At 44.5% G+C, this 17,669-nt stretch overlaps 1 protein-coding gene across 1 annotated transcript in view; it reads right to left on the bottom strand.

The window, feature by feature from the left end:
• PIGL (phosphatidylinositol glycan anchor biosynthesis class L) overlaps positions 1–17,669 on the bottom strand; it is a 61,058-nt gene that overhangs the window by 19,060 nt on the left and 24,329 nt on the right. The window contains exon 3 of the mRNA XM_064165949.1: positions 2,485–2,575. Coding sequence (XP_064022019.1) covers positions 2,485–2,575 — 91 coding nt within the window. The remainder of the gene's footprint in view (positions 1–2,484; positions 2,576–17,669) is intronic.

Raw genomic sequence — 17,669 nt, 5'->3', positions numbered from 1 at the left:
GCCCTGTACACAGTCTGAACATCACATCCTAATTCAGGCTCTGCTATCACCAAACCTGAGATCCTGAAGAGGAGGATTTTGTAACCTAGAGCCTGCCTGGGGATCACACAATACTGTCTAACTTATTTTTTCACATGCCAAATACTTTCTAAGCTGGATGGAGACAGCCTAGCCTTGGCTGCCTCTCCCAGCAACATTGGCTTTTGCTTGTAAATCCAGCAGGCAGGAAATCATTTCCAAAGTCTATAAATTAGTTTTGGCTTTGAGTACACCAACCATTAATTTCTATGTCTGCACTATTTAATGTAGAGCTTGGATGAAATATGTCCTTCTAGCTCTCAAAACGATTGAGTTACTTATGGACTTCCAGGGCAGTTGAGGAAATGAGTAACTATGCAATGGAACAAAACTACACACAACCATGGTGTAGCTCCTTGCCATGCAATCTTTCCTTTCAGACTTGCAGGCTGCCTCTCCACTGCCAGAGGACACATATGTTCTGTAACTGAAAGATACCATTGTCCATGCTGTGACTATTGGGAGCACCTTCCCAGTGGAATAGGTAAAACAATGCAAGTCTTCCAATCATCTTAACTCCATTGGGTTAGCTCGTTGTGCTTGATGCCCTGACAGCTTACAACTGACAGGGCTCTTTGGAGCATGTTAAGTCAATTATGTCAGCTTCAACATTACTGAAAAATTGATTCAGTTTACTTTCGAGGCAAGGCCATCGTCTTAGGACAGCAGAAGTGCTCCAAGAGTGGCTAACAGATGGCAAGCTCTGAAGCTTCAAAATGCAGAATGTTCGGCAAAGGTAATTAAGCGCTCATCTTACCCTTGCTGGCAACCTGCTCCTAAATCAACATCTGTGACCTGTGTGATTACTTGGGATACTTAAAACTATTTAGTTTACAGAGCAGTTATTACCCCCAGCCCTAAGAAGCTGCTTCAGTCAGTATTGTTGCTGATGTTTTGTGCTCCAGCAGTCTGTCCTCACCGGGCTGTGCCACGGAGTTCCGTGTGACTCCAGCTGCACCCCACAGCGGCGGCACGGCAGGAGGCTCCCTGTGACTGCACTTCATCGTCCAGCTCCTGCTGTGTTAGTGCAGGCTCCTGCCTCCCCCAGCACCAACAGCTTGAGCGCAATTTTCTCTGAGGCGAAGATCTAACCCATTCTAACCATCTAGAGGAGTTCTAGTGCTTCCAACATCTCTGCTGGGATTCTGGTGCACTTGTCCTAGTGCCCATGAGAGTCACAAACATGCAATACAAATCCTCTTGTGTCAGGAGCTTTCAGATTAGATTAAAACCTAACTATTCATGGGCCCAAAAGGCACAAAAAGAGCCCAGGAAAACTGCATTTGTCTCTGTGCACAGCGATGAATTTCATGGAAAATTAGCCTCAGAATCAATACAAAGTTGGATGCATGATGCTGGGTTTTGTGCTCATGGGGCTTTCATGCAACAGGAGATGTTTCTTGGTTTGTGAATTGCTAAAAGGCTTGAAGAGTTTTGTGATTTTGCTGCTAATCAATGTGTGACAGTGACATGCCTGATCACAGCAAGGTTCAGCAGAGAAGAGCAGAACACAACCTTTTCCATCCTTAGGCCCTTATTCCTGATCTGTGGGAATAAAACACAAACTACACTAGTGTTAGGAAGACTCCCCAGTTTAGTATTCCTCATTCCTGACCTCTAACACTGCTAATCCAGCTCTCGAACATTTGCCTGCCAACCTACTTCAAATCTAAGCCTAAATCCCAGGTGGGCTCTCCTCATCAATGAAGCCTAGCAACAGAGGCAAAATGGTTGCTTTAAAATGTAGAACACAGTTGAGGAATAAGCAAAGCAAAATTCCTCCACAGCTCATTTCTCAATGGGAAGCAAAGAAAGATCTCCAGAGAGAAAAGCTCCATCTCAACTACACTGTCCTCCTTTGCCATAGTTTTTAGTGGAGCAACTCTATTTGCTCTGAACTTCCAACAGTTGTTTAAAGTCTTTGAAAGAGGATCAGAATGACCACATCTCATCTATCAAGACATAAAAGCTGCACAAATACTCTCAAACCCTTCAAACTACAAATTGCTTTCAGGTATCATTTTAGACCTGAAATTCAGCTGGGCTTACTCAGAGAGTCTTCTACAATTACTGAACTTCAAGATCTCTTACAGTAGAACTTACTGGTTCTAACAGTTTGCAGGGTTTGCAATTCGAAGCTCTTACTCCAGTGCAGGCTGGTGACATTACAACCCAAAAGAGGCTTCATAAGATCTAGCTAGAGAAATGAATAAAATGCTAAAGCAACTATTTCCAAACAAGTACATATACTCTCCTCCTGCCCTAGAATATTTCACAGAGACTCCAGAAGCAAAATCCTAGCTGTAATGACTTCATAGAAAGCTTCCAGAGGGAAGGAGAAAGCCGAGGGACACCAGCTCGAAAACAGTGTGGAAATTGCCTAAGCTGTAGAAAGTTTCACATTACCAGGTTGATGTTATTGGCTTCTACATGCTTCAGCACAAAGGTGGCAAGGAGCTGTGTGTCCCATTCAACAGCAGGGTCATCTGGAAGCTCCCTGAAAATGAGAAGTGCAATCAGTCACTTCACTGCTGAGAACTCTTGTAAACACCGTGTTAGAAAAGAGATCCTTGTGGAGAATGAAATCAAGATAACTTTATTTACCATATAAACCCACTAAGCCTCACTTAAGAGTCTTACAAGCTTTTATACTGGAGGGTTGAAAGGCAATCAGCAATTTCAACACCTTCCTCATAGATCTGCCAAGGTCTCCTGTTCTCCCTATCACTAGGGTAGACTTTCTGACTGCTTTACTTTAAGCATCACCTACTTTGTTCAATGATTCTTATTCTCTATTCATCCTAGTAAAACACCCTTCTCTATTTGAGACCCCTTTAAAATCATCCTTTCCTGACTTTCCAATCATCATCTACTGGTGAATTACCTATGAAAAGCACAGAAGCAAACTCTTGCTCTCCTTGAGACAGGGATAACTCATGAACCTCTACCAGAGGACAATACATCCACAATTACATTTCATGGACTTGACACTAGCTCTTCATCTGTTTATTTTGTCCTTTGCATACCAACTGGGTATGCCAAGCATACTCCAGCTGAATACTCTGCCTGGGTATTTTAGATTGCAGGCTCCTAGGGGCAGGGACCATGAGCCAAATGCAAAATAACATGAGACAGCCAGAGAATGATTCCATATTTACACAACTGAGAGCTGAATGTGACCCCCTCCCCAGTCATTATCTCTGAATGATGCCAAGAAAACACTGCTTGCCAAGTTAAAAAGGTTATTAGTAACAACAGGATAACTCCCAGCTGCTAAAGACCAATAATGACAGGTTAAACTGGATTTTTTCTCAGAGCTTTTCCCTCCTCTGCTGGTCTGATAATTGCTGTGAGGTGAGTGAGCAGAGCAGTGACTACACAGCCTTCTCACATGGACACAGGGGTTTGGATATGAACTGATCCAGCTGTTTGCTGCAGAGAGCAGGAGTGCTACTTCCCAACACTCCTCAGGCCTTGCTGACTCCCCAGACAGCAGAATGAGAACATCTGCAGCAGAACAACAGGAAAATGTCTTCTTGGCACACTCCAAAATAAAGCTCAGCCTGGGTCTTCATGAGAGGTCATCTGACCACAAATTTTCCCACTGCTGTTGACAGGAGTAGTAGCAGAAGGAAGCGCCTGAAGTATAAACTGACCATCAGCATTTCACTGGCTGTGTTACCCACTCCTGCTCTGCACAGGCCAAAAGAAAATGCTGTTAGAAACCCCAGCAACAAGGGAGGGCGTTTCCACCTTGCTGTGGTCCCTGGAGCAGGATTACCAACAACAGACACTTCTGCTGTTGTTTGCAATTCCCTCTTGTACAGACAGCATCTCTGCCTGATGTATACAAGAAATCTGAATGTCACCAGAGGAAAGATTCTTTGGTACATGCAGTATCTGTCTCATCAACTCAACGAACCTGCAGCTCATCTGCTCAAAACTTTCACAATCTCATGTTTGAAGAGGAAGTGGCCCTGCTGACCCTAAAGGTATGACAAGTCTCACCCTGCCACAGCAAGCTTTCAATGAGCACATTTTAAATATAGGCTTCAGCTGTAACATCCCAAGCAACATGCACACTGAGCAGAGCCCAAGTGCAAGTCTCAGGGTGCTTCAGCTGCTCAGAAGGTACTTCTGAGGTTGTGACAAGGCTTAATCTGGTAACAGTAAAGCAATAAATTAGTATAAAAGGGATTCTTCACTGGCCACTGGCAAAACAAATACAATTTCCCTTTTCAAACAGGGGCAAGAGGGAGCTGTGGAGGAAGTCCCATTAAAACAGAACCCGAGCTCCTGCAGTGAGAGGTCAGAAAGAAAAGTAGGGCTTGGAATTTATGATGTCCAGGAGGCTTTGGTGTCATTGCCGCTGCACTCAGCTTTATTGGGCTGTCTCCAAAAAGGCTGCCGGGTAGTAGAGCAGGTTTTAACTAGTTTAGACAGATAAAGATCACCCTCCTTCAATGGAAATGAACAGCTGGAGGCAACGGTTTAAAATCCCTGGAAACAAAACAATCTGAAGGCATGAGTAAATTAACTCCATGAACACTGAACTGATTAAACAGGATCATTCTGCAAAAAACTCTGCTTCTATGCCCTGACTGCTGCTCATGGAGAGAACACTCACTCCAGGAAGGAAAAGGAGTTCTTTTCCTCACATATTTGTCAAGCGCTAAAGAGAGAGAAGCTGATCTTACCAAACAAGATGCACACATACACAAGCACATTTGTAACTCATTAACAGCCACCATGGTCCACTGACCATGTACTCTTAGCCCATTCTGCCAACAAGAAATGACACACAGGTTAAACGCCGTGCCCCAAGTCAGCCAGGGAAGCCAGTAGCAGAACTGTCAATATGTGAATGCAGATCACTCCAGGAAATTACTTTATTGGTTGGTTGGTTTGTATAATATTTTATAAAGTTCAAAAATTAAGCATTCCCATGATGGCAGCAACCTCACAGACAGCAGGAGACCAAGAACTTTCTGCCCAAACTCTGAATATCAATAACTGGGTCCAGGCAAGGATGAAGATGACTCAGTAAACCAAGTTCGTATCCACCATAGAGCAATGTACACAAGACATCTTCTCACAGGAGCTCTCTACACACCCTAGGAACTCTGTAGGGGAAATCAGACTTCAAAAACAGCTGTAGTTCACAAAATCCTCTCTTTGGTAAAAATTTGTCCCATGATCAGCAATCGGTCCTCACCAAATCTGCTAAGTCCGCTGGCTTGCAGCACTAGGGAAATAAGCTGACCTGACTGGTTTTACCTTCAGGACTTTCAGCATTTAAATGGTTAACTCCACGTTGTCTTTCTGGCTAAGGCTGACAGAGCCTCCCAGCTCAAGGTCGAAGGGCTGAGATAAAGGACTCTAAAGGAGTGAAAATTAGCACATTCCCTGGAGCAGACTGGAGCTAGTCCCAGGAGACAGGGTTCCCCACCCAACCTCTCTGTCCTCTTCCCCAGAGAGCTTCTCGCTGCTGCTGTCAGTCAGTAGGACAGATCACGATATAAATCCATCACTGGAGGCCTCCCAGGTCACATTGCTGGACGATATTGGTAGGAATCACCAAGGATTTGGTCACTTGGCCGATTTCCCACCACACTATTAAAGTCTGTAAATGATGTTTATGGGCATTCACATGCCTGATACTGAATGCAGGTGGCTGCTTGGATGAGGCCCTGGTTGACCACGGAAAAACAGGGTGATGCACAGAGAAAGATAGGGTTTTTTTTAATTAAAAAAAATAGAATAGTGCTCCGGAAGTGGGTTTTTTTTTCCCCAGCTACTTCCAATGAGAGCCATGCTGTGCACTGAGCAGGCAGTGTACAGCTGTGCCAGGGGATCTAGAGACTGAAGAGATAGAAATGGAGAATTCTGATGCTGCAAATGCTGCAGAATGGAGTAGTGTCTGTCTCTGCTTACTGATTTCAGCAGGACCAGTCGTAGGAAACATCTTGTTCTGAAAAACAAAACCTGGACCGTTCTACTCATCCATCCACTGTTGGTAGCGAGAACCAGACAGGAGCCCTGCTTTCCTCTAGCTCACCTCATTGTTTCCCCCATGCCAGGCTGAGCAGATAGAGCAGACTCCAGCATCTGCAGCTTCTCATCCAGCCTCATAGAGAGAAGACGGTAGATATCCTGAATATCCTGGCTGAGGCACCAGAGAGCTATAAGGGGGTCACAACAAATCACATCAGCAGTTAAACCAAAATTCGACCTTGTGCAGCTCTTGCCCAACGGTATTACAGCTGGCTGCATGAGAGAAATGTCAGCAATCACTGCCCGATGCCAGCTCCTCTCCAGTCCTCCTCCTGCCTGCTGTGGGCTGTGGAGCATGGCTCCTCTTATGCCTCAGCCTTGGCCATTCCAGCAGTGCCTGTAATGCTATCCCTGCCAGGGCCCTGGACATTTTGTAGGGTCGTCTTTCTAGGAACATTTGTGCTCAAGATAGCTAGGTTCCTGTCGGTTGGAAGGCCTCTTTTGGCCAAGATAGAGATTTTAAAACCTTCACAGATATATACTGCCAAGTTACACCTCTCTTACATGATATACTACTCAATCCCTATCCAATTTTCCACTGCTCATCTTCCACAGCTCTTTTAACACCAGCCAGTGTGTTTGTGTACAATCATCCCCCAAAGCCTTCCGGGGAATTTATTCTGCTTGTGAACTAAGCTCTCATGCTTGCTCTGAAGGTTAAGTTTAAACAGACTGTCTGTGTGATGTCCATGTAGCTTTAACAAACAGCAAACAGGCTGTCCCTATGTGGGACACTGGCCTTTACAATAACCTTGAGATCAGTCCCTCCTGACATCTGTTGAATTGGGCAATCCTCAGTCCCTGGGAGTGTGATGAAGCAGTGCCTCTGATTTCCTGACTGTTACCTTGATGGGGACCAAGCAAGCACCCTCTCTGCCTCGGCAGGAAGCCTTTATGGGTGGCAACAGGGTGGGGATTTGCAATAGGGTTCCTTCTAGAAGCTATTTACGTGTCCCTTAATGCATTCTGAGACACCAGAGCAAAACTTCAGGTAACTAATGTTATTTTCCATTCCACCACACACCAAAAGAGTCACAATTAAAGAGCTTTCTCATTTCTTACCGCCTTTTATCCTGCAGCATGACCTTCACAAATCCAAGACTAGAGACCAGGAAACATTTTTGCCTAACTTCTCTTCCTTGTTCCTCCTGTCCCCAGGGAATGATTTTACTTTAAATCAGCACAAAGATAGGTAGATTGAAGGTGGATTATTACACAGGAAACAGGTGACCTGGCAAGCACTAGATTCCCAGCAGAGAATAATGACCACACCGTGTTTGTTGGAACAAAGGATGCCCTTTGTATAAAGTTAACTGTATGAAGTGAACATCTGGGCAATTGAAAATGGATCAAGAAGCCAAAGATCCCACAGAACAAAATGACGTGAGCGCACGATTATTGCAGCAGCCACGTGATGGCTGGCGGCAGGCGGTGACCTTTACATCACAGCATCAGAGCCACCGAGAAAGCTCTGTCAACAGAAATCATTGCATGCTCTTGCAAGTGGAGCAGAGAATTTTTATTGTTGAGATGCTGCTGAGATAAGGTAAGGCAGGTTAGCCCTAGATCTTGAAGCGGAGCCTCTAAATCCTTACGTTAATAACTATTTATGAATGTCTCTTCCTATAATGGCCAATTGCAGGCAGGAGGGAAATGTTGCTGTCAGGCTGCATGTTGAGCCTCTGATTCAATCGAAAAAAGCCCACTCAGACAAATGATCAGCATCTTGCAACATCATGTTATACAGAGAACAGATGCTGTGTGCTTATTGGAATGTAACAATCTCCAATTTAGAAGAGAAATGGACTAAACCAGGATGGTAACTGTCAAATAAAAAACCACCTACGACAAGATGAATTTTTTTACAGCAGCTGCTTCCTCCCTCTCCTTATAGTAAAGAAAGCCAAATTATTCTGAGATTTGTATTTTAAGCAGGAAATAAGAACCATAGGGTTTGGTGTAGGTAGAAGGTAAATGAATGTCAATGACTGGACTATTGAAAATGAAATAGCACTTCAAATACTTCATAAAAGGAAAAAAGCAGAATGGTCATAATCCTTTTCACAGAATCAGAGAATGGTCTGGATTGGAAGGGACCTCCAAAGGTCATCTAGTCTAACCCCCTCTGCTGCAAGCAGGGCATCTTCCTTAGAAACACAGGCAACAAAAACAGTGCTGGGAAGGAGCTGCATTTTTACACAGCTCTATGCTGGTGCTGCAGCCATGCTATCATTTGCCCTTGTCCTAACTGTCTGCTCCCAACCAGGTCTTTGCTGCTGGTGGTGGAGTTTCTCCCATCCTTAATTACTGTAAATGTGTACATACAAATTTCAAAGGTAAATTAAGCAAGTTTAGATGCTAGGTAAGTGCTGTTGTCACTGATGTGGCCATAACTAGATGAAGTCATGCATAAAGGGAAAGAACAAAAAGACAGAGAGCAGACTCTCTCCAGCTTGCTCCAAAGTCCAGGCAGGCTGCGTGCTTCTTCACTGAGCTGTCTCAAAACCCAGTGCACTTCTGATAGGAAATACTCCAAGTATCTCCAAAACACCTCAAGATAAATGATAATTAGGTCTCTGGGGAACAACCTTTTTGACTTGTGCATGATCCTGTGTTTCTGTTTGAGAAATAAGCATCCTTCAGGTTTAAATTCAAAGGAATTATTACCGAACACAGTGTTGGTTGTTTGCAAAGACCTATCCAAATGGCCCTGCACTCATGCCTTTTTTTTTTCCCCCTTTTTATTTTTAATGAATAATTGATGGTTTCTCAGCAGAGTTTAATGTTTATTCACAGAGATGACACAATTGCTTATCATAATTTGAAATCTGGTATTCATTTGACGTCTGTGCCTCAGTGCCTTGTTGATAAATAACAGCACAAAGCTCTGCAGGAACAAGTTCATATTCAACATCTTTGAACAAAAACAAATGATGGTACCTTTGAAAAACAGAAATGCATAGAAACTGCTTTAAAAAGTAACTTAAAAAACTACTTTGGAGGGGGCACCAGGCTCTGCTGTGTAAGACAGGAAACAAAACTTAGCTAATTCTGGACGGATCACAGATTTAGTCACAGCTTTCCCATCTTTCGCTCTTCATGCCAGCAAAGTGGAAATAATTATGTGTTCACACCTGCATAAAGACACTTGAGATCCTTCTAAGAAAAGTGTTAAGTCAGTTCTCTGATTTCTAGACTGAAATCTAAAGCACGTGTCTTGACAGTCCTGTGTACTGGGAACCCCACAAAGTTGCCCTTTACATCCTGCATTTCCATCCCATGGAATACTGAAACAAGTTCAAGTTAGTCCTGACTTGAAGGTCCAGGCCAAAACATAGAAGACTGCATAAAGCTCCAAAATGATGAATATGGTGAACTGTTCTGCCCATATGGTGCAGAGGAATTCTGCAACAAGCATAATGTCTTCTCAATCAGTTAAGTCTTCCTTAGGAGCTGATGCCAGTGATTGATTCCAAAGCCAAGCATCAACCCTCCCAAATCAAGTGTCATCTCAGTCTGCTTTGCTTTCAGCTGCAAATACCAAATGTTCCTTGGAACATAACCCGTTCAGCAGACACACAGCAATATTAGAGTTTTAAATTCCCCAGACTCTGCAGAGCACACAGAAAGCTGAGCTATCTGGGCCAAATGTTATCTTAACAACGGAGACCCTGTTTTCCAAGCCACGTGACAGCGGGTTGGGTGTGTAACCTGCTGGGCACCTTGGTTTGGTCACAGTGACAAGGTGTCACCTTGCAATAGTACAGCTAAGGAATATGATTTCCCTGGCAGAAAACAATTATTCCCAGAGTATGCCACAGCTGCTTGTCCCATCCTTGGTCTCACACACAGCAAATCACACCCGTGGCTGATACACACTTAGTACACAGCACAGCCCCAACACAGTCTTGCAAACATGAGGAGAAATAAGCCCTGAAATTCTCATGTGCAAGTGTCACACTCCATGTGTGACACTCATCTCATCACTGTGCTGCTGGAACTAGTGTGAAGAGCACATCAGAACCTGTGTAGTCATCATCCCTGACTGACTCATCAAAAAAGGCAATGGGCACCAAGTACTTTGCTGCCATGAAGAGCTTTGAATTCAGCTGCCAGAGGAAGAAGGGAGCGACCTCTAGCTCATTTGCTCCAACCGATGCTGAGAAGTCTAAGCTTCAGCTGAAGCAGAGGTCTGCAATGGGTTGCTTGCAAGAACTATGCAGTGCTGTGGCGTGTTCCTGGATCTCTGATGAGACCAGGAGTAGCAAAACAAGTTCAACCCCACAAAGAGAATTCCTTAAACTATATAGCAGTTCCCTCCTTTCACCATCAAGCTGAGTGCTGTGTTTTATGCAACCTTTTCTTTCCAGCTTTCATTTGTGTTTGAGATGCATTCACTTTGCACACCCACTATCTGCCAAGCCAAGGCCAGTTACGGCCTTTGTCCCTGACAGCCATTATGTGATCAGAATATACTAAGTGCCTGTCAGTGGAGTGGGGCCCACAGACCCCACATCAGTGACCCACTTAGCCTGTTTCTAGCACAACCAGCAGTTTCCAGCACTACAGACTGCCAGCAGGGACTTGCCAAGTGCTGGGCAAGAAGCCTCCCTTTCATTTTATAGAAGCTGGACTTCTGTGTGATCTGTTGGGGGCCATTAAGAGAGTTCACTGAAAACAGCAGTCAGAGGCCAGATTTAGTAGTCTCATGAGATTTGGGGCTGCCATGCAGAATAATGAGTCAGCAGTTCCTCCTCTGGCCCACTGACATGTGGTTTGGGCAGTAGACAATAGTGCAGTGTGAAATGAAGCCATTTCCACTCACATGGAAGGTATGCAGGAAAGTAGACCATTAAAGTCCTTACCTAGCTGAGGAAAATGAGAATTTACCAACCCTTTGCTGAGTATCTGCTGGCAAAGTGCATTTCTGGTATTTGTCCCAACTGACTGACAAAGAACAGATCTATCAGCAACATCTGACAATGTCATCTGCAGACTTCTAATATGAGAAACATCTTTAAACACACCACTGCTGGAGCACAATGCTGAGCAGAGGTCTACATGGAGCAGCACTTCAAGGCCAAGATGTTTGATGGAAAAGCTCAGTGGAAAGCCTGAACAGTGCACGTGGTTTATAGCAGTTGGTGGCCTATGAGAATTTTGCCCAGCGTTCCTGTAAGAATCTGCTCTTGTCTGTGTCAGTTCTCTGAGGAGCGACAAACTGACCTGAAACCAAAAGAAGTGGACTCGCCCCTGCTAGCACCCAGCTCCTTGGCCTCAGTTAATACTTGGGGATGTCTCTGGCCTCTCTGATATTTCTGACAGCAGTAGGGGAAGGACACAGACCATGTTTCTCCAGAAGCACCATCTGTACTGTAAGGAATGAGCATCATTAAGCCTGTAGGAAATGAATGGGCAGTCCCCAGAGCCGCACGGAGCAGGGCTCGCTGCCGCATTGTTATTGCTGGCTTTGCCACGGTGCCCAGGAATCCATCTGGGGCCTGACAGTGAGTCCTTCTGAGTGAGAACAGCAAGCCCAGCAACCCTACAATCCAAACTCATGTTTTAAAACTGAAATACAAATCACCAGCAAAATCAAGTCTCGGAGGAACAAACCACAGGACTTCACTCCTCCCTTCCTCATTTCTTTTGTTTTGTAAAATGCTTTGAAAATAAAGGGAAAAAAAGGAGGGGAGGAGGGGGGGTGAGAGGAAAAAAAAGAAGAGCAAAACAGGGCAGGGGACGGGACAGGCTGCATTAACCCATGCACCAACATGCCATGACCAGCTAAAGTGAGTCCTGGCAGCAATGATTCCAGAAGGACCAAGTTTCAGTTTCAAACTGCTGGGCAGGAGGTCTTTCTTGCTCACCTGGCAGAGGAGCAGCAAGCAGACAGGTGGGAGGGCAATGCAGTGTGTTCTTCCTAGCTAGCGTCTTACTAGAGTACTGGCACAGGAAGCTCTTGACACACTCCATAACATGACCAAGACTCCACAGTGGAAAGTGTACAAACCCAAGAGGAAGGAACAGAATAGCTGAAACATCACAACCTCTGTCAGCTAAGCCTAGTGCTACTTCATCACAACCTTAATACTGAATCTGCTCCTGGCATGATAAATACACCACATCATACAGGCAAGGCCTGCAGTTCTGATTCTGGCCCAGGTAAGTTGTTCAGAACTTTGCCACTGATTTAATGGCATGGGCCAGACTCTCAAAGAGAAGGACAGACAAAGGCACAGATCTTGGTCTGTTCCACATCACAAGCAAACTGCAGTCAGAAAGCTCAGGAGAAAGCTTGTAGCCAAATGAGTCCCTCAGCCATCTGCATTAATCATCTAAGAGGAGAAAGCATGGACAAGTCACTTCATGGACATTTCTTTCTCATGCCAAAACTTATGTAAATGCAGATGCAACTTCACCAGAGATCTCAGGAGGATAGTGAAGTGGTTCCAAATGCAGCTTCCCTGTACTAATTTCATCCAAAATGAGGTTTCCTGACAATTCAACCTCCTACAACTAACCATCTCCTGCAATCCATTTAATCTGTGCAGATCTGGGAGTGGTACTTCTGGGAGCCATGGTCTACCCACCCCATGTAAGTCTGAGGTTCTGATGCCCTGAACTCCCTCACTGGGTGCAAATTTTATTACTAACATCAAATCATTTTCTTTTATAAGGTGCTTCTATCACCAAGTTAAACTCCTATCTTCACTGTGAGCTTGGTCCCACAGATTTTGCTGGTATGCAGTTTCCTCTCATGCAAACAATCCTGTTGCAGGCACTGTCTTGCAAGCCCCACTCACGTGAGTGCCCCAATTACATGATTACATGAGCAAGCTCTGGGCCAGGCTCTGCTCTGGCTCTGCAGCTGCTGAAAACCTGCAGCACTCCCACAGCAGCCCTGCCAGGAACCACCACTGGAAGTCCATCTGCAGCAGCAAAATGGGACTCAGCAGCAATGGAGGAGTCCAAACGCAACGACTTTATTGCTGAGCCCTCGTCTCGCCCGTGCCCCGCGCTCCTGGAGCGTTATGCAAGGGCTTTGCCATAGCAACAGCCGGGGTGCTCGGCAGTAACCCCGCCGCTGCCGCGGGCCCTGGTGCAGCCACTGAACTTTGGCCCACTGCTGAGCCGCCCGCTCCCGCAGCGCTGCCGGCCTGTTTACACTGCTCACATAACGGGGGTGAGGCAGGCTCCTGGCAGCCCACAGCAGCCAGCCGGATTTCTAGGACCAGGCCAAGCCTGCCAAAGGCTGGAAGCGATTAACTCTTGCAAGCAGGGGCTACGAGCTCCAGCAGCCGCCTGCCATGGCCCGGGAGACGCCGCTCCGTGCGGTGTGAGTGGTGCTGCACCTTCCCCGCACCACTGCGGGAAACAGGGAAGGATTAAGACATTCAGTGAAAGGGGTAAGGAAATCAGTAAGCTTTGAAGAAGGAAATGATCTTTTTTTCCTTCTTAATGAGTGGCAGATGAGTGAGGATAATGAACTGGAGCTGGGAACATAATAACCTCATCGGGAGCTGCGTGCTGTGAATTGCACGTACCTGGCATACATGGGGGTGCGCAAAGCTCCTGTGTTGCTGTAGCGTTCCATGGGCTCTGAAGCACCTCACAAGTCCCAGGGGCACAGGAGTAGCTTGGAGACAGGGAAGCTGTGCTCCACAGGTGCCTTGCTAAAACGGTTACCTAATCTTAGAGCACAATCCTGTAAGAAGCAGCTGCAAATCACCAACCTGCAGCTCATCGCTGGTGAGCAGGACTAGTAATACCTCAGCATTTTTACAGCATTTATGTCCACACATTAACATGTTCATTAACCAACCCCACTGTGAGGCTGGTATGGGGAAGTAGGCAAGTAATAACCTCCACATTTTATAATGAGACAATTAAGAGCTCAGGTAACTCTCCTTAGAGAGCCTAAGGCAACAGCAGTGAGTCAGGGGCAGAGCCAGGGCTGGAGCATGTGAGCTCCCAGCACGGCCACATTCACTCCAGGAATACATTTTATTGCCAAGGGCAAAAAACAACCCATTTTTCAACAGGCCTCTTAGAGGTGCTCTGCAGAGTCTCATATATTCCTTGGGTGCTTGGGCTGTGCAGAAAACACACAAACAGCTGCAAATTATCTACCATTTCACCAGCATTGTAGGACCTGCTTCAAAATACTTCCTAAAACCTGTCCATGGTCAAAGTGTTGACCTCTGCATCACCTAACTGTGTTCTGGACTGCACTGGTAGGACACAGTCCTGGATGGCTGTTTCTGTCAATATTCTTGGCTGCTTTTTCTTAGGTACTTGTTTCTTAGGAGTAGTCTACATAAACTCAGTCTTACTCTGAAATACTGCGTTCTCCAGTAAACCCTCATTATTCCCAGTAATGGGCTATGTGGATTTCTTTTCTTTTCTGAGAAGACAAGTTCATTGTAACAAGAATGGACCCTGTAGATACAGCACTGAAAAGCAGGTATGCCTTGGTACTAGAACTCACTCCCTTTGACAGCTTCACCCACAGTTATACTTACATCCAAATAGAAATGTTCCATTAAAAAAACACTGAAAGGGAATTTGTTACCTCGGGCTAAAAACCTAAGCACTGAAATCAAATCAGCCTCATTTGTGCAGGAACAGAATCACTGCAATAAACTGTTCCCAGCCCCTTACTGGTCAGACAGGCTGAGTTCTCTGATGTTTGTGTACGAGCTCTCCATGCAGAAGCTTGACCTATTAGCACAAGTTCTGCAGACCCTTCACCTTCTGTTCCCCACAGACTAAACCTGTCTGCCAGTGTTTTATTTTGCAATATTAAACACTGTGTTCTCCAAGGCAAATGATAAACCATCCTTGGCAGCCCATCGTGTGGCTACTTACAAGAGCAAGAGAAAAGCTGAGTATTTGGCGTATGAAGCAGAAATACAGGAAGAAAATATTTGTAACAATGCTACTGTTAAAATAAGAGACCATAATTTATTACAGATGTGACCCTTCCTTCCAAAATTAAGGGTTTAAATCTTGCTGATACTATATAGTGACATGAAGTAGGATGGACTTAACAAAGAATACATCCAATTTAAAATTATGAACTGTCCCCCTTTTATCCCCTGCCATTTTGTACCCCAAAAGTAAGCACAAATTATGCTTCTTTCAAGCACTCTTTGTCAACATTTTCAGTGCTCAGAAGATGAAAAATATTATTTACAGGAAATCATCCTTCATCTGAAAAGAAACTGGACACTTAATGCACTTAGTGAAATTCAGTTAAATATTAAACTATTAAAGAAAGCAGAAGCTTGGTCAAGCTTACAGTCACAACTATAAAGACTGTAGAAGGCATCTGCAAGAAAGGAAGGCTCTGTAATGAATGGGATCATTTAATGCAAACAGTAATTGCAGAGGAAGAGGCTGCAGCACTGAGAGGAGAGAGCACTGCAGTGACTGCACAGGGAGTGTGCAGGTACTAGGGGAGAGTTAATGCATGGCTTGTTAGAACAGGGGGCATGACTTGGCATGGAACTGCAATCAAACTGTTTTCATTTGATGCTTCAGTTGGTACAGAAGGATCGGATAACAAAATATTCATCCCAAATCCTATTTCAGTTTCTAAAAGAGTATTTCAGCTTCCTGCACAGCAGGAATTTTTTTTATTTTATTTTTCTTCTAAGCAAGACTGAAGAAGCTACAGGAGGCAAAAGATGCTCAATGATGTCCAGCAAAGCATTTATTTCCCTTGGTCCTCATCTCTCACGCAATAAAACTGAGACTATGGGTGATAAAACACCCCACACATTTCCAAAATCTAGTGTAAGTTTGAAAAAAAGGTGACAGATGAAAGCAGACATTTCCTGCTTGCTTCATGGAGTTCTGTTTTCTCCTTTTAACAAAGCTGGTGTTGCGTCATCAAAACAGCTACATTTCCTACAGAACAAATTACCTGAAGTGCTCAAAAGTGGCTTCAGTACCTCCATCATGAGCATCAGTAAAATTCCATCAGCAAACTAGTAAATGTCACCCAGTGCTCTGACATACTGAGTATCTTTTACACAGTTTGAGTCATTAGAATGAAAATATCCATTTTTCAAACAATCTGTCAGTATTGCTTACCTCCTTGCTCTATTCAGAGCTCTTGTATGTTGGAAATTCTGCATTGCTGGCACTCTGTTGATAGGCTGAGCTCTCTCAACCAAAATTCCTCTTTGGTGGTGGGGTTACAGTAAATGTACTCCCAAACCAGCAACTGTCCCTTTAAGGGATTTATATTCTTTTTAATAGTTTGTTCTAATCTGAAGTACTGCACCCACCAACTTCTAATTCAAGTTCACACTGGAACTGAAAAACTTTGTAATTTGATGTATCCTGACTGAACTAAGGCCAATGGGAATAAAGCCATTTAGCTTTCACGTGAACTCAAAAGAAGAAAGGCTTCTTTGGCAATATAATTACAGAGCACAGATCTTCTAAGAGGAAATTAACTAGAGGGATTTATATGATTGTATGTTTTTCCCTTTCATTTTTAATGATAGACTCTCCTTCACTCACCTCTTCCAGTTTGAGAGCACAGAATAAGGAAACTCTTAACAGGCAGGAACTAGGACCGTTAGAGAGAGATGTTTCAGTGGGCCACTGTTAGGGGGTGGACTGTGTCAATGTTTTTTTCATAAGGCTCACTAGCAGCCTTAGCATTTCCCTGAAACTGATCAAAGAAGTAAGTCGTGCCTGTAGCCCCTTACTAATGCTTTCTTTTTGTGGCAGGCAACACTGGGTTGTGGCAAGCAATACTAAAGGGCAGTGGCTAGTTTACTTAGTTGTCTTGGTAACACTGTGGTTGAACCAGGTTGTCCAGGTCAGTGTGACTTAATCCTCATAAGCAGAAGGAAACAGCAGCAACAAGTGGCAAAGCTAATTAACGTAGGTTCCTTCCCCAAATGGACTTTCTCAACTTTGTGCCTCACGTTCACAACCTTTGGCCTGCCCAAGCACTCAAACAACGTGACTGTGTAGATACCTGTGGCAACAGAGAAACCTACAAGTGTTTATTATGTCCCATGGAGCTGTATATATTTATTACCTACACACTCTGTATGAGTCACAAGAAGCACTAAGGTTATAAACACTTATTTACACTGTGTCAGTGATACAGGATCTCTGTTGATTGGCTATTAGTTACAAGGTACAGTGTAAAAAGTGCATGATTTACCTCTTAAGTGTTTAAAGCTATTTAGCTTAAAGCCTGTCTTTCTCTCTCTACAACAATGCAGCTGCAGAGATCATCTGAGACACTATAAGAAGTGCTCCCATGATGTAATCCTATGAAAGCTGCAGGAAGGGCATTTCCAGCAAGAACCTTGACAGCAGAATCTGTTTCTCTTTAAGTCTGACTTGTTCTAGAAGCAGTATGACAATGTTTTGCAGAGGATTTGTATTTATAGCCATGGCTGTCAGTCCTAAATGTTGCTCCTTGTCCTCATAATAATTACAGGGAATGTTCAGTGGAGATGTTTTCTAAACTGAAGTGAGCAGAATCAATACAGGCTTGAGTT

The sequence above is a fragment of the Pogoniulus pusillus genome, chromosome 27 (genome assembly GCF_015220805.1).
Source record: "Pogoniulus pusillus isolate bPogPus1 chromosome 27, bPogPus1.pri, whole genome shotgun sequence".
NCBI lineage: Eukaryota > Metazoa > Chordata > Aves > Piciformes > Lybiidae > Pogoniulus > Pogoniulus pusillus.
Note: the sequence above shows the minus strand (reverse complement) of the source record. Positions and strands in the feature narration are given on the sequence as shown.